The following is a 22,336-nucleotide window of genomic DNA, read 5'->3' as shown; positions in this document are numbered from 1 at the left end:
CTTTGCTCACTGCCCTGATAGTCGTTGAGCTGTTTATTCCTGGTGGGATTTTTTTATTTTATTTAATTTTTTATTATTTTTTTTTTGCTTGTGTTTATGTGTATTTGTTTATTTTGATATGCAAACCCATGAATCTGACAAGCCTGTTCGTAAGGCCTCCTTCCCTTAGTGTGTGTGTGTGTGTGTGTGCTGGGGTTGGCGGCAAGAAGTGCAGTAATTTCCGCTGTAATATTGTTGTTGATCCTCACGCCCTCTGTACCTCCTGCAGGGAACATGATTGTTCTTGTGCTTCTACTTAAACTGAGTGTTGCTCCTGGTTGGCTGAGCAGTGGGCGAATGAGGGTGATATGCCCCCAACTACGCCCTTGGTGGTCAACCCAGCTTCCTTGTTTCTCTCTCCTGGCAATCTTCCCCTTCTGGCTCTCTTTCCTTTGGGAGAGAACTCTCCATCTTCACTTGCTTTGTCGAGCATGGAATGCGATGGGGATCGACGACTCTTGGGGCCTCCCTCACCCCCAAGGTCGAGCAAGAGGAGTCTTCCACTACTAACCTGACTTTTGCTCTTTCAGGTATGGTGGTTGAGCATCTCCTTGGTAAGCAGGCAACGGATTTGAAGGCAGCTTGGCTCTCCTTGGGGGTTTTGGGCCCTCCATCCCTGCAGAGTCTCCTGTCTCACCTGGTGAGCTCTCAGGTGGTGACCCACGCTACTCCAACCTCTACCACTACCATGGTAACGATGACAGCATTCGCAAAGATGCTGATGACTGTCTCCATGCACTTCCCAACTCAAGTGACTTCTGTCTCAGCAACCCAGCATGCGGTGCCCCTGCTTCCAGGTTTCGCTGTGGCCCCACCTTCCCATGCCGTGCTGTCAATGATGGTCACCTTGTCTGTGCCCCATATGGTGGTTCCTACTGCTCCTGCGATCTCTGCTGTTCTGGCTGCTCCACCTGCCCTGGCTGTCCCGGCTGCTCCTGCTATTGCCAATGCTCCTGCTGCTCTGGCTGCTCCTGTGATGTCTGCTGCTCCCTCTTGGATGGGGGGACTTGACCACCATCCTGAAGAAGATGACGAAGTAGTTAAGGAAGAGGTCCTGTAAGGGGCTGCCTCCCTCCACAGGGGAAGCAGTAGGATCTCTCGTTGGTTCTTCTCAGCCGACGAGAGATCCTACCTCACCAGGGTCTTGTGTTTCGGGAGCCGCTAGTGGGCAGACCTTGGTTTGTGCTCTTGTTGCCAGTCCTAAGAGGTCCTCTTCTAAGACTGGTGCTGTGTTGGGTGCTCTGGTGCCAGAGAGACATGGAGGTGTCTCGGTTCTTCCTGCTGGCACTACCACCAGTGCTCGACCAAGTTCCCAACCTGATGTCTCGGTCCCAAGGGTCCAAACACCTGGAGAGACAGAGAGGAGGTCCTCTGTCCGGTCTTCTCACAAGGTTTCAGCCTCAAAGAAGACTGGTGCATGTCAAGAGAACAGTGCAAGCTCAGTGCGCAGTTGCTCCCCGTTTCCTCCACCTTTCCAGCCCAGTAAAGGGAAGGGAGGCAAGGGAAAGAAGAAGGGAGGAAAATGCTAGGGTCAGCATTCCCCCTCCACAAGCTGCTGTCGGTTGAGGTGTCTGTCGAGCCATTGGGCAACATGACAGCGACACGGAGATGAGGCCTGGGTAGTAGATGTCCTTTGAGAAGGCTATCTACTTCCCTTTGAGTCTCAACCACCGCTCACCGACTCTCCACTCTGCTTCCACTCCTGTGTACTTGGCTCGCTGAAGGATCCCGCTCTCTGGGAGGAGATTGCAGCGATGCTGAGAAAACGTTCAGTAGAAGTCATGACAGATCGGTCCCCAGGTTTTTACAGCCAGATCTTTCTCTTGGAGAAAGAATCAGGGCGTGGCGGCCAGTCATCGATCTTTCCCCAGAACCGATTTGTTTGCCAGACTCGGTTCAAGATGGAAACTGCTCGTTCAGTGCTCTCTTCCATCAGGGAGAACGACTTCCTGCTTATGGTGGACTTGAAGGATGATACACAACCAATGTGATTCGGGGGATGCGTGCCTTACCACCCGCGATTAGCTAAAATCCACAAATACTGAAAATTCCTCTAAAAACACTTAGAACTGGCTGTTTTGATAGTTTAAAAAAAAAAAACTAAAAAACCCAGCTAAAAACACTTAGAACTGCCTGTTTTGATAGTTTAAACAAAAAAAAAAAACTAAAAAATGCCTATAACTGAGTATTTTAATAGTTTTATCACAAAAAGTGCATTTAGTCATGAAAATAGGAAAATACAGTAATTAGTGAATATTTCTCATTGAAAAATACCACAAATGGGCAAATTTTCTACGAATAATGGGTAGATACGTTTCATAGAGAAGTCCACGAATACCGGGGGTTTACTGTATTTCCAAATGCCCATCCATCAGTCCTCCTGCAAGTACCTTTGCTTTGTCCTCGAGGGAGCGGTGTTCCAGTTCAGGGTACTTTTTCATGGGCTCTCGACTGCTCCCCAGGTGTTAATGTGATTGTTCACTCTTGTGTGTCAGCTTGGGCCCATTCGCATGGGATACGTCTGTTGAGGTATCTCAACAATTAGCTAGTCTTGACTGCAGTAGTTTCAAGACAGCAATCACCGCCTTGAGTTTTGCTGCGACCTGGGGGTTGTGATGAATCTCGAGAAGTCCCGTCTCACACTCAAGCAGAGGAAAAAGTACCTTGGCATGCTGATAGATACAGCAGCAGCAAGAGTCTACCCCTCAGAATCTTGTATCAGCTGGTTCAGGAAGGCAGTGCAAAAGTTACTGTCTCGGCAGGAACAACCAGCACGGCAGTGGCAGGTCATCCTTAGTCACCTGTCATCCTAGGAGAAACTGGTCCCTCATGGGCGGCTTCACTTTCGTTCACTCCTGTGGAGAATGAAGGAGTTCTGGTCTCAGGCTTAAGATCCCCAGTCCTTTCCCATTCCTCTCTCGGAGGAAGTAGACAGGACCTAGACTGGTGGACGGACGACAGAAACCGTGTAATTGGAGTAACTACATACTGCCCCTTCCAACATGCTTCTGTTCTCAGATGCATCAAGCTAGGAATGTGGTGCACACCTGGGAGAGTTGCTGGTTTCAGGTGTGTGGAACCGAAACAACAAGCACCTTCACATTAACATCCTGGAACTCAAGGCGGGCTTCCTGGCTCTCCAAGAGTTTCAGGATCAAGTGATGGGACACTCAGTGGTGATGATGAGCGACAACACCACAGTAGTGGCATTTGTCAACGTGCAAGGGGGTCTGGTATCCCTTCTGCCTCATCAGTTGACATTGTAAGTGCACGAGTGGGCAGTAGCTCACTTGGTAGAGCTGTCAGCCAGATATATTCCCGGCAAGAGGAACGTAGTGGTGGAAAAGCTCAGGGTCAGGTTATATGGACAGAGTGGTCCCCTCACACACATTACGGGAAGGCTGTTCAAGTTGTGAGGTCTCCCTTCCATCAACCTGTGTGCCACCCGGCACTACAAAGCTCCAGGTATTGTGCTCCATCGTACCAGACCCGTGGGTCACTGCAGAGTGTGCTTTAACACTCATGGAACAACCTGAATGCCTACACCTTCCCTGTTTTGTTTGATCTACAAGGTGATTAGCAGGGTGTTGATCACCTCAAATCTCAGAATGACCCTGGTGGCTCCCAAGTGGCCACAAGTCATTTGGTATCCGGACCTGCGAGCTCTGCTTTCCGAGGCACCGAGAGAGATTTCCCCAACACGACCTCTGTCAGCCGCGTGTGGAACTGTTCCACCAGTCTGTGGAGTCGCTTGCACTTCATGGCTGGAGACTATTCAGCATCTCTTGCGAGTGAGAGGCTTTTCTTGCCGCACAGCAATATAGATGTCGAGGTATCTAAGCCCTCTGCATCAGTATACCAGGAAAAATGGGCTGTCTTCTGTGGTTGGTGTCGTAGACGGGTATCTCTGCGGTCAGAGCTACTATTTAGCAGGTAGTGGACTTCCTCGTCTTGCTTCGCAAAGAGAAGCTTCTCTCTGACTCAGCTGTGAAAGGCTATAGGGCAACCCTGGGCTAAGTCTTATGCCTAAGGGGGTTAGATATCTCCTCCTCACAGGAGATTTTCCTGCTGATGAAAAAATCCTTATTTAGGTCTTGCCTTCCCAGGAACTCGGCCCCTGGAGTGGACGTGACTTTGTTTGAGGAGCCTGACTGTGGCACCGCATTTGAGCCCATACAAGAGCCATCAGACAGGGATCTGACCCTCAAGACCGTCTTCTTGCATGCCATGGCATTGGCGAAGAGAGTAGGCGAACTTCATGTACTTTCCTTCGACGTTAAACACTCTAGGGGATGGGGATCAGTTACGCTCGATTTCATCCCTGATTTCGTAGCGAAGACTCCGAATGAGTCAGTCCCTGACGCCAGATTTGAGTCCACGCTCCCTTCCTTAGAGGACTTTGTTGCTAATGATCCAGATGAGGTGCTACTATGCCTTTTAGAGTGCTGCGGTGCTATCCTAAGAGGAATCTACATCTCTGGCCTGAGTGTCAACAACTCTTCGTCAGTACTGGCTCATCCAAGAACACAGTCTCTTTCTGGTTTCGTGAGACAGTAAAGAGAGCGTACTCTACTGCTGGCAAGGACGTCATCAGTACATTCCGTCTGAGAGCTTATGAAGTCTGGGGCATTGGTCCATCCCTCACATTCCGGAAGAATCTGTTGGTAACTCAGGTATTGAAGGCGGGCGTGTGGTCGCGCCAGACCACCTTCATGTCCTTCTACCTTTGGGACAATTCCTATAAGTCCTTGGACACCTTTTCCTTGGGTCCTTTGGTGGCTGCTCAACAAGTTGTGTAGCTTACCTGGCTCTTAAGAGGACAGGTTGCATCTCGCCTAAGGTGTTTGGTTATGGAAGGAAGAGTGTATGTGACCACAGTCAGCCCTGCATAGACTTTTTTTTGCTGAAGAGAGCAATACTCTGCCATTCACCTTCTGCCACCAATTGAATACCTGGTTACCAGGCATCATTAACCCTTTCCAGCTAGTTCCATATTATTATTTTATAAAATCCATGGTTTGTATATCTAGAATCGATACAAATTTGTCTAAAGTTGCTGTGTTTGGAGCATAGTTCTGCAGTAAAGTTCTAGGTAGGAACTTCAGAGTGGTACCATGACCAGCATTACTGTATACCATGGAAAATAATTTTTTGTGAGCAATAAAAAAATATTACAATGCCCAAAATCTGTCAGTTTAGTTTGCTACATATATAAGTTTTGGGACCCTTTGAATCTTCATGGCTAACCATTCCTTTGGTTTATCACATTTTAATTTACCTACCTGTTCATACCGTTATGAGGCAACAAGTACTGGTTATATAAGAGTGGCAGGTTTGTTTTTAAAAAATAGATTTCATATAAGTAACTTGCCAAGTAATTACATAGCTATAGTTTCTAACTCGTGCGGCAGCCTTTATTTAAAAAATCACGTTAGCACTTCGATTGTTTAGTGTAGGTGTCAAGCCCCGCCCACTAATGAAAGTACTGGAAACGACTTAGCAGAAAACCTCATTGTGTTTCTGTCGGCTCATGAGTAACATCGGGGATTTGCTGCAGCTTTTTTTTTTTTACTGATATTTGGTTGTATGGCTGGATTTCAGTGAAGTATTATCGCTTATTTGGTAGCCTTCAAACTTTCAGAATTATTTATTTTTCTAGTTCTTTGGTAGCAAAAGTTGCAAATCCAGATTAATCAAATCTTCATATGGTTCTTGCACAATTTGCAGTAAATGTAGTAGGGAGAGAATTTGCACTAAATGTAATGATGAGCGAGTTAGAGATAAAAAAAGGAAGCAGCCAGCCTCTAGGGCTGAGGAACGAGCTTCCCTTAGCCTAGAATTCTACCCTAGTCTAGGTTAGAAGATACCCCTGCTATTCCTTCTCTTCTGTCAGGAGCCAGTATTTGGTTCCCAAGCGCCCAACAATCCCTCTCAGGCACTTATTGTCTTCATTCAAGCACCCATCTGCTCGGGATTGCCCGATGCCAGCATCCAAGTGTCTGCCTCCAGTTTCCGAGGGCCTGGCACCAACTCTTCAGTATCAATCTGTTGCTTAGAGCGCCAAGGACCCGTTTCCAACCGTGGCTCTCCTAGCCTATGCAGCTCTCCTTCAATATTTGTGGGTGAGCTTTCCATCCCTTTTTTGGCTCCAGTTGGCCCCTGATCTAGCCTAGCCTTGATTTTCCTGATGAGACACTCAGGCACCCCAAGTCAGTGTCTAAACGCTTGTCTCCTGTCGGAGCTCCCTCGTCAGCTAAATCTTCCAGTTTCAGGCTCTTTGCTTTGGGCTCTCTACGGCACCTCAAGTGTTCACTCACGTCCTCGCTCCTATAGCTAAATGACTTCACTTAATAAGAATAAACGTCAGTCTATATTTGGACAACTTGCCTCTTTGATCCCTCGAGGGAAAAGTGCTCGAAGGACTTGAACATCGACTCCCTTAGCAACTGGGAAATATCATCTACCCTCAGAAGTCCCAGTTGGCCCCACAGAGTTCCTATTTCTATTTGCAATGAGTCTCAGCTCCTGGTATAAGGAAACGTTATTTTATCATAAAATTTCATTTTGCAATTTCAGCCTCCTGCTTTTCCATCTGCCAAGAGAATTGCCAGCTGCCTACTGGGGACTGTTATCTATCAAGACATTTGTCAAGTTAGGCAAATTTCTCATTAGAGTTTTGCAAATCTTCCTCAAGGCCAAATGGGACAGGGAAACACAGCTGGACACATACGCATTTCCCATCAGTCCAGAGATCAAGTCGGACTGGCATGGTGGCAGTCCGAACGTAGACTTGGGAAGGAAAGCCCTTCATCCTCCGAGCCCAGACCTTGACTTCTTTTCAGACTCCTTGGTTCTAGGTTGGGGAACCAGGACATAGTCACCAGAAGAACAACCTTCACATCAACGTCAGAGCTGAAAGCAATTCTCTTAAGGCTTGAGTGCTTCTCGGCCCTAGTTCAAAACGAGGCTGTGGTAGACCCTTCAGACAATACCACAGCCCTAATGTACATACGAAAGCGAGGTGGCACTCACTCATTTTCTCTCTGCCAAACAACAAGAGACCTTCTACTGTGGACAGATCAAGTAGAGTGAGTCTAGTCACTTGCTGTATTCATGGCAAACTAAATATTCTGGCGGATGAACTGAACCGTCGGAATCTGCGATACTATGGGCAGGCCGACATTGGACCTGTTTGCCACCTTGAGGAACCATCACCTTCCTCCCTTTTGTTCTCAGGGCGCGGACCCTCTAACATGGGCAACAGATACCATACTGCAAGATTGGTCCCACTTGGACAACTACACCTTTCCTCCCTTCAAGTCTTGGCTCATCGTAACGTTACAATGACTCATAGCCCCATTCTGGCCCATGAAAGAATGGTTCCAGGACCCACTATGGTTGTGGGTGGACTTTCTGAGACTCCTTTCCCTAAAAACCGTGTCTACTCACTTTAAGAGATACCAGAGGGTTGTCCGCTCTTGCCCTGACAGGCTTCAGACTGTCCGGAAGCTTGTCAGAGCGTAAGAGTTTTCAAGACGCACCTCAGAGGCTATTGCAGGATGCAGGCATCGATTTCCTAGCCGTGTCTTCCAGGCTACGTGGGCAGTTTTCAGGGCTGGTGGCTCAGACTGAACATCTCTTCTGAGACGCCTGTGACCCAAATTGCGGTTTTACATAAGTAACTTACCCAGTACTGTAATTGCATTGCTGTAGTTTTACTCATTAGATCAAGTGTGTTTGAATTTTTGAAATTCGAGGTAAAACTCATTTGTGAGTTGGTGACTCAGGGCCCCACCCACTTTCTGGAAAAAGGAGAGGAACAGTCATGAAAGAGTCAGATGCTCTGCCCTCCCAGAGCTCACATGGTTATAGAGAGAGCAGCTCGCCTTTTTGATTTTATTTTCTATTTTTAATCGGTGAAGTGTTTGACTATTTATTCTCTCAATGATTATTCGTTATTCTGTGGATTTTGTCTCTATTTGGTTTTCCATCTGGATTTGTACTCTGTTTCTCATGCAAGCCGGCTTTTCCTCCAATCAGGGATTGCCAATCGCCTTTTCTTGTATTGTTCGGTTGTTCTAATAAGAATTCCTTACTCTCTGTTATCTTTAAGTGTATTTTCCTTAGACAACTGCACGATTTAGACTCTTGCAATTTTTGTATTGTTTGTGACATAATTGTCAGATTCCAGCACATCCAATTTCAGATATTGCAGTAAAGGATGCAATACCAAAGCTTTACAAAAGCTTTGTATGATTCACACACTGTTTGCTCCTCTTGCAGAGGTCAAGTATGTTCTATAGATCTTACTTGTAGTGAAATGTGCTGACTGGTATAAAAAAAACTTGGAAAATTTTGTCCTCTCACCTGGCTAAGTTAGAGAGGGACAAGTCAGTAAGTATGGAAATACCGATAGTGACCTTGCCTGTATTGAATGTGTCTCCTGTGTTAAGCCCTGTGTCACCCACTCCTGGCTCCTGCGTTCCGAACCCAACCGCTTCTCCGCCCTTGAGAGTAGGATTGAGCATAAGTTCATCCTTATGGTAAATACAGGTGATTCTGTGCATTTTCTCATGGAGAAAGTAAGTGATAAAATACAGGTGATTCTGCATTTTCTCATGGAGAAAGTAAGTGATAAAAGTGCCAATGCAGTGAGTGTTGAGGAGGTGGCTACCCATCCTGCCGACTCTTCTAGGCAAAGGTCACTGCCAAACTCCCCTACCACTGGGAGGAGGCATACTGGAGGCCAAGGGAGGTTGGCGGGCGCTGTCCCCGGGTAGTCGCCCCCTCGGTTGAGCCTGTTGCTTCCCAGGCTATGACAGAGGGCCGCTGGAGAGACGTCTCAGATGCACACCATCTCTCCTCAAACTCTGGAATGCCCAGCTCAGTATTGGGGCACCATCGGTGTTATTCTAAGGAGTTCGACCCTTAAAGAGACGTTCCTCTTATCTGAGGTGAACATCTCTGCCATCCAAAAAGTCCAAGAAACCTTTTTAGAGCTCTCAAGCTTCCTGCGGCTTCTTGGAGTCCCCGGAGCAGCGTTCTCCAGACCGACTATCGTCTGGCCGCCAGTATTTGGCGCCCAAGTGCCCTTCATCGCCCTCCAAGTATCTGCCTTCCAAGGAGCGCCCAATAGCAGCTCCCAAGCACCCATTGACGTCTGATCTGCCAGACTGGTATGAGCACCTGGCATTGCCCATGCTCCCATCATCCAAGCGCCCAGTCTCAAGTTGACCGCTCGGCACCAACTGGTGTTGTACACTCGGCTCCAATGGCACTCCAACAGGATCCCATTCAACTGCAGTTGCAGAATATATTGGGTCTTCTTGGGAAACCTACACCATCGAAGACTCCGTCATAAATAGTGGCTTCTCAACTGTCATCGGGAGAAGAGGATATAACCCAGGAATAGTCTACAATGGCATATGCTGCCCTTCTGAAATATTTTCTGGTAGCCTTTCCAGAATACTTTTCTCTCACGGCACCCGCATCACCACGATGGACTTTTATGATGAGTAACCCATCCAAGTATTCCTGTCTTCCCCAGGTGGTACTTTCTTCATCTGTTAGGGGAGCCCTGGAAGGTGTGGATTCTTGGCTTTCTGAGAAAAGGAATCAGGGAAAGGCCTCCTTCTGTATCCCACCTTGTCATCTTTCTCGAAGGTGATATCTATTGTATTCTACCGGAGAAGCTCCTTCCTTGGGAGTGGCTGCCTCTTCTCAAAGGGACTTGTCAGGTTTAATTGACTCAGCGCGCAGGTCATCCTTTTCTGCAGCCAGAATTATGTTTTCCAGCACTGAGTTCGATCATTTGATTAAGAATCTCTTCAAGACTATGGAGATTGTAAGCTTTCTCGACTGGACAGCAGGAGCTTTAGCGAAGAAAGTTCAAGATTTCTCCCCACTGGTTGAGGATATTTCATCGGACTGGCTCGGTGGGATTTCTTGTGCTGACAAGGCTGTCAGAGATGCTTCACAAGAGTTAGCCTCCCTCTTTGCGATGTTATGTCCTCCCAGAAATCAGCCTTACTTTTCTCTTCCCTCAACTGTCACCACCTTTTCTCACAAGAAGTTGACTCAAGACCTTCTGGCCCATTCAGTGAGACAACCAATAGAATGGACCTCCTCCTCTTTGAGATCCAGTCACCTCACAGAGGCAGCCTCTTCGAGGAGGGGGGCGACAGGAGAACCCAGTCCAGACCAGACAACGTCCACATACATCCCCGAAAGTGATTAAGAAGTCCACCCCAAAGCCTGCACCTAAGAAGTGAGAATGCAGTCCATGTGCCAGGTGATGCCAGACCCATTTCTTTTGGGAGAAATGGAGCTCCAAAGGGCCAGAGCCTTGGGTTGTGGAAGTGTTGAAAGAGGGATATTCGATAGTCAATCACTTCCTCAACGCCCGCACTCGTTCAGCCAACAATTGGATGAATCTGCTGAGTACTCTATCCTAGATAGAGCCATTCATCAACTTAAGGAGATTGCACATGAGAGCCCTGCAATTCTTCCTGAAGTTCAACTGGAACCGAAAGACCCAAGGACTCATTCGTCTTTCAAATAATGAACAAAATCGAGGAAGATCTGCGGTGGTGGCAGTCCACAGGCAGGTATGTAGAGGGAAAATCTCCTCTCCTCTTGAACCCAGACCTGCACTTCTTCTCTGACTCGTTGCACACGGGTTGGGGAGCCCAACTAGGAGACAAGGAAGTTTCAGGAGTTTGGTCTCTTAAAGAGAGAGACTTCCACATCAACAACAGAGTACTGAGAGCGATTCATCTAGGTCTCTTACATTTCTGAGAGGAGGTACGCAACAAAGTTATAGCAGTGCACTCAGACGTACTACCGCCCTGGCGTACATCAGTCGTCAAGGGGAGACTCACTCCTTTTCCCTCTTCGAGGTGGCCAAACCCCTTCTCCTTTGGGCGGATCAGAACAAGACAGTACTGATCACCCACTTCATCCAGGGAAAACTGAATGTGCTAGCAGATGGGCTGAGTCGACACCGCCAAGTCCTTCCAACGGAATGGACTCCAGATTGCTAGGTTTGCGAAAATCTATGGAAACTATGGTGAAGGCTGTTCCTAGATCTTTTTGCAATGTCCAAAAATCATCGACTGCCTCTATTTTGCTCCCCTCTCCCGGACCCTCTGGCTTGGGCGACAGATGCTCTTCCCAGTCTAGATGTGTATGCATTTCCCCCATTCAGTATGATAAAGGGAGGTGTTGAACAAACTGCAATCTCAGCCGAATGTCAAAATGACCCTGATAGCTCCATTCTGGCTCCAAGAGGAGTGGTTTGCGGACCTTCTAGCACTAGCGACGGACTTTCCGAGGCCCCTCCCAACAATTCCAGAGCTTCTCAGACAACCCCATTTCAGGTTTCATCAAAACCTATCCACTCTGGCCTTGACAGGGTTTCTACTGTCGTGAAACTCTTGCAAGCAAAGGGCTTTTCAAGACCTGTGGCCCAAGCTATTACCAATAGCAGATGAAAATCCTCTATCAGAGTCTATCAGACAAAGTGAAACATCTTTAGACTTTGGTGCAGGAAATGAAACATCTCATCTGAAACCACCCTAACCCATCTAGGGCCTTTCACTCTCTACCATAAAGGGCTATATATCAATGGTCAGCTCAGTCTTCCGACACAGAGGGTTAGATCTTGCCTCAAATCAAGACATCTCAGACTTTATTAAGCCATTTGAGTCTTCTAAACCTAAGACACAACAAGCACTATCATGGAGTTTGGACATGGTCCTCAAATACATCTTGGGCTTATGTTTCGAACCTCTTCGCTCGATTTCCCTTGGAGATCTAACCCGTAAGACGTTATTCCTCATGGCGCTAGCAACAGCTAGAAGGGTGAGTGAACTTCACGCCTTGAATAGAAGAGTGGGTTTCTCGCAGGGTGATGCAGTTTGCTCTCTTACCCTGGGATTCCCCCGCTAAGAACGAGATTCCCTCCAGACCTTGGCCTTGTTCCTTTACCATAAGGAATTTGATGGACATATTAGGTCTGGAAGAGGAGGAAAGAAACCCATGTCTTGTAAGAGCTCTCAGGTATTACCTTCACAGGACCAAAAAGGTTAGGGGTCCAACAAGTAATTTATGTGTTCCGTAAAGAACCCTTCGAGACCCCTCTCAAAGAACACTATCTTGTTCTTTTTGAGGGATCTAATCCTAGAGTCCCATGCTCAGATAGAAGAGGACAATTTCCCCTCCTTGAAGCTGAAATCTCACGAAGTTAAGGCCGTAGCCACTTCGTTAGCATTTGGACATAACCTATCCCTGTCCTTGATCCTTCAGACGACCTACTGGAGGTGTAAGTCTGTATTTGCCTTGCATTATTTGCGAGACATTGAAACCACATATGACAATTGCAGTACCTTGGGACCCTTGTCAGTAGCAGGCACAGTGGTGGGGGAGGAAGCATAGGGAGCATACTTCCTTCCTGAATGTCTTCATTTTAATATGTTAATTGTGTCCTTTGGAAGTTTGGGAGACTGTGTATTCCTCCCCTCTCATGGGCATAAGGGCACAAACACGATGAGGTTTTCGGCCAAGTCGTTTCCAGTACTCCCGTTAATGGGCAGAGCTTGTCACCTACACTAAACAATCGATTTTTTAAGTAAAGGCTGCTGCTCGAGTTGGAAACTACAGCTATGTAAGTACTTGGTAAGTAATAAGTAATATGAAACTTAATTTTATTATGAAAAATGTCATTTTCTTACAGATGGAGATTTTTTTTTTTTTTTACTCTATAAGGTCCAAGACACTTCAGTTGCTCATGTTTGTTCTTTCACCCATTTTTTTTTTTCTCCAGTAGAGAGTAATTATATATGATCAGTTCACACTTTGTCAGTAATTTTTAAATGTTATTAGTACAATATGACTCCTTTATTTTTCCTCTGAGCTTTCTTTATGAAAATATTTCATGGATACAGATCTTTTCCTGTTGTGTAATTCTTGGTTAACTGTAAATAGTGTTAAGCGGTTATTTGAATTTTATTCCTGTTCCAGTTTTAGATTGAAGCACAGCACTTGTAGTTTGTAATTGAACTTTTAAATATAATGTTTTAGATTCATAATATTGTATAAGTCCTTCAGTAGTATACAATAATAGTAGGTTATTGTTGTTATTAAGAAGTTAAACCTGACAACTGAATTACAGTTGTAGGCTCAAAGGATTGCCTGAAGGATTTATTCTTAAGGGAAATTAGAGGAAGATAAAGTTGGAGGCTAAAATAAAAAAATTGAAAGAAAAAATTACAACTGTAAGCCAAAGGGATGCCACAAGGAACCTGTGGGTTCTCTTCTTCCACTTTAAATGCATACTGTAGGTGGTAACCTAAATGGAGTCAGTGAGGAAAGACTATTGTACAAAAGTGCCACACTATAGAACAGATTTTTACATTGAATTTTCTATTTTACAGGAATTAAGCCATCATGTTTTATGCTCATTTTGTTTTGGCCAAAAAGGGCCCATTGGCCCGTATCTGGTTGGCTGCGCATTGGGACAAGAAACTAACTAAAGCTCATGTCTTTGAAACAAACATTGAAAAATCTGTGGATGGTATCCTGCAGCCAAAGGTAAGTACTACATCTTTTCTATTTGTTCATTTTTAGGCTGCAAGTAACAGTCCTTGAGATTCAGACTAGAATTCAGTTCCATCCGAAGTTCTGTGTATGTAAGCTAATCATTGGATAATGTACATCATTATTGATAGTTAATTTGGCACAAATCTAGTTTCTTTTATTTTATAAATATACAACAAACTGGGAATGAGTTTACTTAAAATGATTAACAGTTTATAGGCTTATTCAGCTAGTTTATTTTAAAAGTTAATTCTTTGCAAACAGGTAAAAATGGCATTGCGTACTTCTGGACATTTACTATTGGGTGTTGTCCGTATCTACTCAAGAAAAGCTAAATATCTGTTAGCAGACTGCAATGAGGCTTTTGTGAAGATTAAAATGGCTCTGGCCCTGGGATGGTAGATTCATGAAGTTATATAGCTAGCAGCTGTGCTAAACTTTTACTCCGAGGTTTTCCATGACTTCGACACTGCCATGCCTGAGTTAAATGATGTTGATATCCAGGCACAGTTTACTTTGAACCAGTCAAGAGCAGAAGAAATTACCATGAGAGAAGATTATGGCAATATTTCTTTAGTAACAGGAGATGATGGTTTTGGTGATATGGGCTTTGAGGAACCTCCAGATATTATGAGGGATGCATCTCCTATGGACCAGACTCTTGATCATTCCAATCTCATCTTTGGTGAAGGGACTCCATTAGATAAAGAGAAAGAAGCTAATGTCTCCAAAGAACAAGATTCGAGATTGGCTGCAGGGCGTGCTGATACTACAGCTCTAGATCTAGAGGCGCCTATTCGGGATGATGGCTTTGGGGGTAATTTGGGCCAGGATATTATTGCTGGTGGCTTATTTGAAGGTGGTCTTTTTGACGACACTCCCATTGGAGATGGCCCCAGCCTTGATGAACCCAAAGAAGAAAGACATGATGATTCTGATGATGATGCTGGTGATCTAGATAGATTTGGAGGACCTCCATCTGTTGGCCCACCAACTTCTGATGATGGTTCTAGGCCATCATCTCCAAAACCTGAAGTTCAGGACCCAGCAGAAGCTGCAGAGGCACCTCCAGCAGAAAGTTCAGAAACTCCTGCTCAAGATGCTAATGATGAAGCTGCTGGTCATGAACAGACAACACTACTTCAGAATGAAGAAGAAAGCTTTGCGTTGGCCCCTGTAGATGCCTCAGCCATCAAATCTGGATGGCCTAGAGCTAAAAGAAAGAGGAAACTTATAGTTGATGAAGTTAAGAATATCTCTGGAGAGGAGATGAAGGCTCAGCTCTCTGACACCACTGACATAGTGACCACTCTTGACCTGGCTCCCCCCACAAAACGTTTGATGCACTGGAAAGAAACTGGAGGAGTTGAAAAGCTGTTTGCACTGCCAGGGAGACCGATTCATGCACGACCACTGGCACGAATTTACCAACGTCACCTCACATCGGAACCATCACAGAATGAGGATTTTGGTATGGCTGGCGACAGAGAAGTTGAAAATCTTAGTTTGGAAGTGGTAAGTTATTTCACAACTTTGACTCCTTAACTTGAAATTTCTGTTGAGGTAATGGATATATTTTCTATTTTTGATATATATAGATTGCATATAAAAAAAAAAAATTAACAATACGCAACAAATTTATTTCAGGTCCGTGACACTGATGAAGTGGAGGTCATTCCTGTCAAATCAACCAGAGGACGTGCGCAGAAGAGGAAACAAATTGAAATGGATATGGATGAAGATGAAGAAGTGAGTTCATAGTACCATATTTTTTAGTTACCTGTTTTTGTCAAATGTATAAAATTAATTTTAAATCTATTTTATGATGCAGTCCAATTTCATTGCTCATGAATGTCAGTCAGACTTTTCATAAAGTTGAATTGTAAGGTTTTGTTTTTCAAAAGATTGTTGATGGGTTGGGTTGGGGTGCTAATGCATTGTTGCTAGGTTGTGATGAAGTACTGTACAGGAAAAAAATAAGTGAAGGTAGTTTTCACAAGGTGGTTATACCCAGAAAGTGAAGTCAGCAGTGTGAGTGGAAATTAGGGTAATAAGAGTTAAATATACTAGAAGCATCACCCATTAATGGATGCTGAGAGGTTATAACAATGTATTGCATAGTGCTAATATTATAATTTTGTATGAAAGGTTGGTTAGCTGTGGTTGCATTGAGGGTTGAAACCCAGAATTGATGATTGATGATTTTTTTTATTTAACAAAATGTAACTATTGGTACTTTGTATCAGGATGACCTAGGTTATTCTTATTTTCTGTATTATTCAGTATAATTCTGCTCATATTTCTGGCATTCATTGAGGTTTAAATAAAGAAAATTTAGGCAAGCTATGTTTATTTTTGTAAAAGTATTTGTAATATTGTCTTTTATATATAAAATAAGTAACATTTGAGTTCTGATGCAGTATAATGTATTTAGATATACTGTACTTATTGAAAATTGTTAATGGTAATTGAAAATGTTTGTTTAAGGTATATGAAAGTGAAGGTAGTTTTCACAAGGTTGTGATGCGTTTAATTATTTATGAGGTTACTTCCCATTCTTGGTTTGGAAGAAATCATCAAACTTTCACGTTTTTGGTTGAGGCTAAGGTGCAGGTTAACCTGTATAGCAGTCGGTCTCGCTTTTAGCCTCTTCATTACTTAATGTGAGATTGTTCTTTACTTGAATAGGATGGTCTCATGTAAAGTAAGGAGGTGTAATGAACTATTTTTACTTGATTACTCCGAGCTGAATACCTTAGAATTGGTAATTTGGCCCCACAGAGTATTATGGTATTTAACTTTTATCAGAATCATAAACTTTTGATTGAAGTTTGTGATAGCTAACATTCTTCTTGGTAGTTTTTGTTGAAAATTGTTTCCCAATCATGTCAGAGGAAGGGAATTTTAAGTTACAGTAGCTCAAAAACATTCCATGTCTCAGTTACAGGTGTTGAATGTTACAACCAGAAGTCGAGCAGAGGCTTCTGAACGTTCAGATTTGAACAACCAGATTATGTCTCCACAAGCACCTCAGACACCAGTAGCCCCAGCACCTGTTGAAGAGCCTCAGCCACCAACGCCTGCTGCTCCCCCACCTGAACTCATTACCATTGATGAGGTAAGTACAGTAACTTACTGGTTCTTGGTGTTCTGCTTTTAAAGAGTAATAAATTTACAATGGCTTTAATTTTATAAGGTTGGTGACATATATGTCACTAGATAAAATTGTCTAAAACTTTGATATTGGCATGTTTCAGTATTTGGTAATTATTTTCTTTTATGTAATTTCACTTTACTGTTAGTTATTGTTTAAGTTAAATGTTTAAGTATAACATTTAACTATGCCCTCTTGGTATTAACTAAACTACATTGTTGATTTATTTAAACCATATATTTTAAATTGTAAAGAGGGGTTTTTAACTACAAAAGAAAATTTTTTAAGTTGTATATGGTTAATAACAGTGCCATTTTGACAGCCTGTTGAGGTGGCAGCACCTCATACTCCAGCCCCAGCAACACCAGCTCCACCACCAGCTGATATTGCAGACATCCCCTCAGTTGCACCACAGACACCAGCACCTGCAACACCTGCTGCACCTCCTCTCCAGAGCCCAACATCTGTCCAGGCAGAAACACATGAAGCAAATCAGGTACTTTGTTTATTCACATATCTTGTGAAGGATGGTTGTTATTTTAGAAAAGCTTTTTTAACAGTCTTAATTTTGTTTTGAGTAACTAAATACAGTATTATGATGGTCTGAAGCCTAATTATCTTTTAATTTATGAAAATGAAACTGCAGTGTTTGTTATATATATATACATATATATGTGTGTGTGTATGTATGTATATATATATAATTTTATATATACATATTTTCTCTCTCTCTCTCTCTCTCTCTCTCTCTCTCTCTCTCTCTCTCTCTCTCTCTCTCTCTCTCTCTCTCTCTCTCTTTTACCTTTAGGATTTATCGAATTTGGCAGAAATTTGGTGAATTTCAAACTGGTAGCAGCTAACAAAATGATTGTCTCTTATTGGCAGGTTTAGCACTTGGTTTTTATGTGCTTATTGGGTTCATGTTCTTTGTTAAACTTTTCTTGTTCTTAGTTTGGTTTCATGTGAGGAACAATCAGACCTGATTAGTTTAGACATACAGTACAAGTTTTTTTGCCCCTTACGGGTTTGGTCTGGAAGTCATCATAGTTTCCATATTGAAACCTGTTTGGTATCCTAAAAATATATGCAGTATTTTTGGAACTGGAGTTTTGTACAGTACTTCATCATTGCCACCTAATTTTAGGGACCCATGATAAAAATTTGATTTAGAGCTAAAGGGTCTTTCATTTGTGACACTGAAAGAAAATTCTGTATTTAATTGGTCATAGAATTAACTTTGTTACTAGTTATTACAATATGCCAGGATTTACAAATATCTTTTAAAAAGAAAATATATAATTAAGTCAGTTAAACATTAGGTCTTAGTGTTCATAGAGGTATATTCATAAAAAAAATATTCTATCGTTCATCTGTGGGAAATATTTGATTAGGGATGGAGAGGTTGTATTTCATTTGACACCATAATGTTTTCACAGTAGTTGTATGAAGTTGGTTTATCTTTTATATTCCTAAATTAAGTGTTTGACTTACTACTATTTAAACTATCATTCTTTTGTATGATTGCACCTGCTACTGGTGTAGAAAGATGATTATAAATGGGAAAAGTGAGGACGTCCAAAATGGGATGTTAAATTTTGTTTCTTGATAGAGGTCACATTTTAATTAGTGCAAATTCTCCAATTTCTTTTAAGTGTAATTATTAATTTTATATAAGTAACTTACCAAGTAATTACATGGGTATAGTTTCAAACTATCGTGTCAGCTTAAATTCAAAATTCGTGCTAGCGCTTCAGTTGTTTAGTGTAGGTGACTAGCCTCTCCTACTAATGGTCCTGGGGGAGGTGGAGGATAGTGCTATCTGTGCACCTTATATGGTGCACTGTAGGCATTACTTAAGTTTCTTTGCAGCGTGCCTTCGGCCCCTAGCTGCAACCCCTTTCATTCCTTTCATTGCACATCCTTTCATATTCTCTTTCTTCCACCTTACTGTCCACCCTCTCCTAACAATTGAGTCATAGTGCAATTGCGAGGTTTTCCTCCTGTTACACCTTTCAAACCTTTGACTGTCAGTTTCCGTTTCAGCGCTGAATAACCTCATGGTTCCCAGTGCTTGGCGTTTGGCCTAAATTCTGTGTTCAATTCAGTCCACCACTAACGGGAATATTGTACTAGGAATGACTTAGCAGACAACCTCATTCTGTTTCTGCCAGTCTCGATTAAAACATGGATCTTTGCAGCAGCGTTTTTTCATTGTTTGCGTGTTGTATACCCAGATTTCACTGAAGTATTATCGCTGATTTCGAGTAGCCTTCAAGCTTATAGCTTTCAGGATCAGTATTTTATCATTTTCTCTTAAGATCTAATTCATGTTCACCTTTTTTTTTGCTATGGTAGTGAATTTGTAGTCAAGATTGATTAACTCTACTTTACCCTTTACCTAGAAGCTTAACAAATGTAAATAATCGCATTCGCTACTGAACTGAATTTCTCGTTAATGACATATCCACAAGTCTCAAATAATGTTTGATAGGAGTTGAGGTATCTTTATGGTGACACCCTGTGTACCTCAATACAAATTGTCAGTAAAGAATTAATTAAACATCTTATCACACTTTCCTTTGCAGAGAACTGAAAAAGTGTAAGTGCAGAACATAGTAAGGACAGAAATTGTGCTTAATGTTTGGTTGTGATGGGCTTTAGGAAGAGTAGACGTTCTTGACAGCCAAGAACCGCGCTCCGAGCGCCCAGGCGAGCTTACAGCCTGGCGCGAGCTCCCGATTTGTCTGGTGCTGATTCTCCCTACATCCAGTGTTCTCTCCTGCTACTAGCCCTCCAATTTTTTATCCACTTGCTCCTGTGCCTGGCTCCCTCGCTTCCTTCCCGTGCCATTGCCAGTCTTGTGTATGGGTTAACATAATTAAAGTGTTGTGCAAGGGAGGTTGGGGGAGTTTACTCACTGGTAGTCACCCCCCTCAGTCGAGCCTGTTGTCCTGTCCCAGGTATCAACAGACAGCCAGTGGAAAGGCATCTTGCTGGATGTGTAGTGGAGGAGGTGGCTATCCAGCCCGTCAGATCTCTAGATCTACAGTCCCCGTCAGACCCCTAAACCTGGGAGGAGGCATACTGGCGGTCCAAGGGAGTCCAAGGGGGTTTGCCCCCTGGGTAGTTGCCCCCTCAGTTGAGCCTGTTGTACCTTCCCGGGCCTTGAAGGACAGCCGTTTGAAAGGCATCCATAAGAATGTGCACTTATTGTCCTCTAGTGATTTGGATTCCAGTGCAACAAGAGGTGCCGATGGCACTTGTCTAGTGATTCTCAGCCTGAACTTTCAGTTGTGGAGTGCCAGTATTTGGCGCCAAGCACTCTTCTAGCTCTTGGAAGTGCTCATTGTCTTCTAAACGTCCAGTAATGTCCGAGTGCCCAGCAGTGTCCATGCGAGCCCCATCTCCTGTCGGTTTGGTGCCAGCTGTCAGGCATCCACAGCCACAATCCGGTTGCCACTTCTTCAGTATCAGACTATACAACCCGCTCTTAAGTGTTTTGTCTCTCTTCAGTCTGCTCCACCTGTGCCCAAGCTCAAGGGAAGCTGACGCTGCAACATTTGGTGGCTCAAGAGTCCTGTCTTTTGCAGACAGGGACTTTTGCTCCTGAATTTATGAGCTTGTTTAAGAAAGTTCCCACCTCTGGCATTTTTCTTTGTCTTCAAGAAGTCTCTCAGGGAATTTGGAGTTTGATTTTCGTTGAAAAGGGAGCAAGACAAGTGTCTTTTGTCTTTCCTCCCTCTGGTGCTTTGACGGAGTTAGACCTCCCTGTCGAAGATTTTGTCAAGATTTTGAAGTAAAAGGTTTTTCTTGACTGGCTCATGCACATTGGCTAAGAAGACAGAGGACTCCCAAGTGTTTACCGAGAGGTTTTACCTTGGATTACCTTTTAGTCCTGTCTTGTCCGGACAAGGACAATTGAGATGTTTTTAGAGATTTCCGCTCTTTCTTTGGAATCTTGGAAGGGAGAGCTCTAGTACTCCTTTTCTACTGTGAGAACCACACTGTCACAATCATCCTACATTACCTCTTCTTCAGAACAGTCTTGGTTGCAGGAGTCAACTTTTTGGATGTCAGTCTCAACTCTCAGATTTTTTCAGCCTTTCTGTCTGCAAGAGAATCAAGCTACTTTTGGACAGTGCTAATTTCTAACCTCTTTTTTCTTACTCAGAACATTAGTGGATGAGCCTGCTGGGGACTCTGTTGTCCACCGAGACACTATTGAAGTTAGTCAGATTTCATAGGAGGGTTTTGCACTTGGTCCTTTAAGTTATCATCCAGTTCCGAGGTTTATGGTGCAGACAGTGAGAACCATAACGTTTTTTGGTTCTTCACGGCCGCTGAGTTGAATGCAGATGACAGTTGCCCTTCTCCGTGTTCTGTATAACAGTAAGGAGGCTAGCTGCACATCACAGCTGCAGTAATGCTGTGGTTCTATCTACCTCTTCCTCGGTCCGACTTCCTTTGGAATGACGATATCGTCTCTTTTGTTGAAAGATCTTACTCGGGCTCCAAGCAAGAAGAGAAAGCGCCATGAACCCTCTCAGACCAGCGCTTTATAGCCATTACACACTTAATGCCCAGCTCCCTCTCACGGAATTATTTTTCTGTTGAGAGAATTATGTCTGACTGCAGAGAAATTCATCTCGCCTGGCGAGTCCACGCAAGGCGTTATTGAGTCCAATAAGTCGATCCCACAATGGTGTCCACGTGTCCACATGGCTCTCTAATCAGCAGAGATGGCAACTAGCCCTCTCAGTTGTCTGTGAGTCTGCATGATGATCTGCAAGTTTGCTCAGTTGCTTGTGAGTTTGCAAGGTCGTCAGCGAGTGCAAGGCCCCCCTCTCCCCTTTTTCTCTTTGATTAGAGAATGAAGTTCAAGACGGAGATGAACCACACAGTCCTGCTGTCCATTCTCAAGGGCGATTGGATGGAGACCTTAGATATGCAGGATACTTCCTTCCATGTCCACGTCCAGACTCCAGAGAGTATCCCAGACCTGTCTTATGAGACAGGATCTTCCAGTTTGGGGATCTAGGCTTTGGCCTCTACAGCACAAGTCTTCTCTCGAGTCCTCTCTCCTCTTACAATGAACATCAGTTTTTCATGGACGATTGACTTCTTTGATTTCCTTTGAAGGAAAATTGCTCAAAAATTTTGAACCCAAGACCAACAGGGACAGCCAGACACCGTCTTTTTCACAAAGCTCCAGATTTAAGTCGGACCTGCAGTGGTGGCTGTCCGAACTTAGACTTTCAGAAGGGAAGTTCCTTCTTCCTCTGAGACTAAGACTTAGACTTATTCTCACACCTTGACTAGGTCAGGGAGCCTACTTGGGAAACCGAGAAGTTTCCGGGACGTTCCCCCGGAAGAACGGACCCTTCACATCTCTGTCGGAGAGCTGAAAGCGATTCGCTTAGGGCTTCAGTACTTCTCGTCCCCAGTTCATTCCTATACTGTGGTAATCCGTTTAGACAAGACCATGGTCCTAACGTTTACGTTAGAGACACTTGCTCATTTTCTCTCCACTAAATAGCAAGAGAACTT

The 22,336-nt window shown here is 43.9% G+C and overlaps 1 protein-coding gene across 5 annotated transcripts in view; it reads left to right on the top strand.

The window, feature by feature from the left end:
• Window positions 1–22,336, top strand: part of vtd (RAD21 cohesin complex component verthandi) — a 52,811-nt gene that overhangs the window by 8,828 nt on the left and 21,647 nt on the right. For 3 of the 5 annotated variants that reach the window (XM_067082145.1, XM_067082149.1, XM_067082167.1), the window contains exons 2-6: window positions 13,473–13,629; window positions 13,900–15,150; window positions 15,283–15,384; window positions 16,577–16,753; window positions 17,112–17,285. In XM_067082145.1, the coding sequence (XP_066938246.1) occupies window positions 14,110–15,150; window positions 15,283–15,384; window positions 16,577–16,753; window positions 17,112–17,285 (1,494 nt within the window). In that variant the 5' untranslated portion in view covers window positions 13,473–13,629; window positions 13,900–14,109. The remainder of the gene's footprint in view (window positions 1–13,472; window positions 13,630–13,899; window positions 15,151–15,282; window positions 15,385–16,576; window positions 16,754–17,111; window positions 17,286–22,336) is intronic. The other 2 variants (XM_067082161.1, XM_067082154.1) reach the window with 1 other exon arrangement.

The sequence above is a fragment of the Macrobrachium rosenbergii genome, chromosome 3, assembly GCF_040412425.1.
Source record: "Macrobrachium rosenbergii isolate ZJJX-2024 chromosome 3, ASM4041242v1, whole genome shotgun sequence".
Lineage (NCBI taxonomy): Eukaryota > Metazoa > Arthropoda > Malacostraca > Decapoda > Palaemonidae > Macrobrachium > Macrobrachium rosenbergii.
The sequence above is the reverse complement of the archived record's forward strand: the minus strand, read 5'-3'. Positions and strand labels throughout refer to the sequence as shown.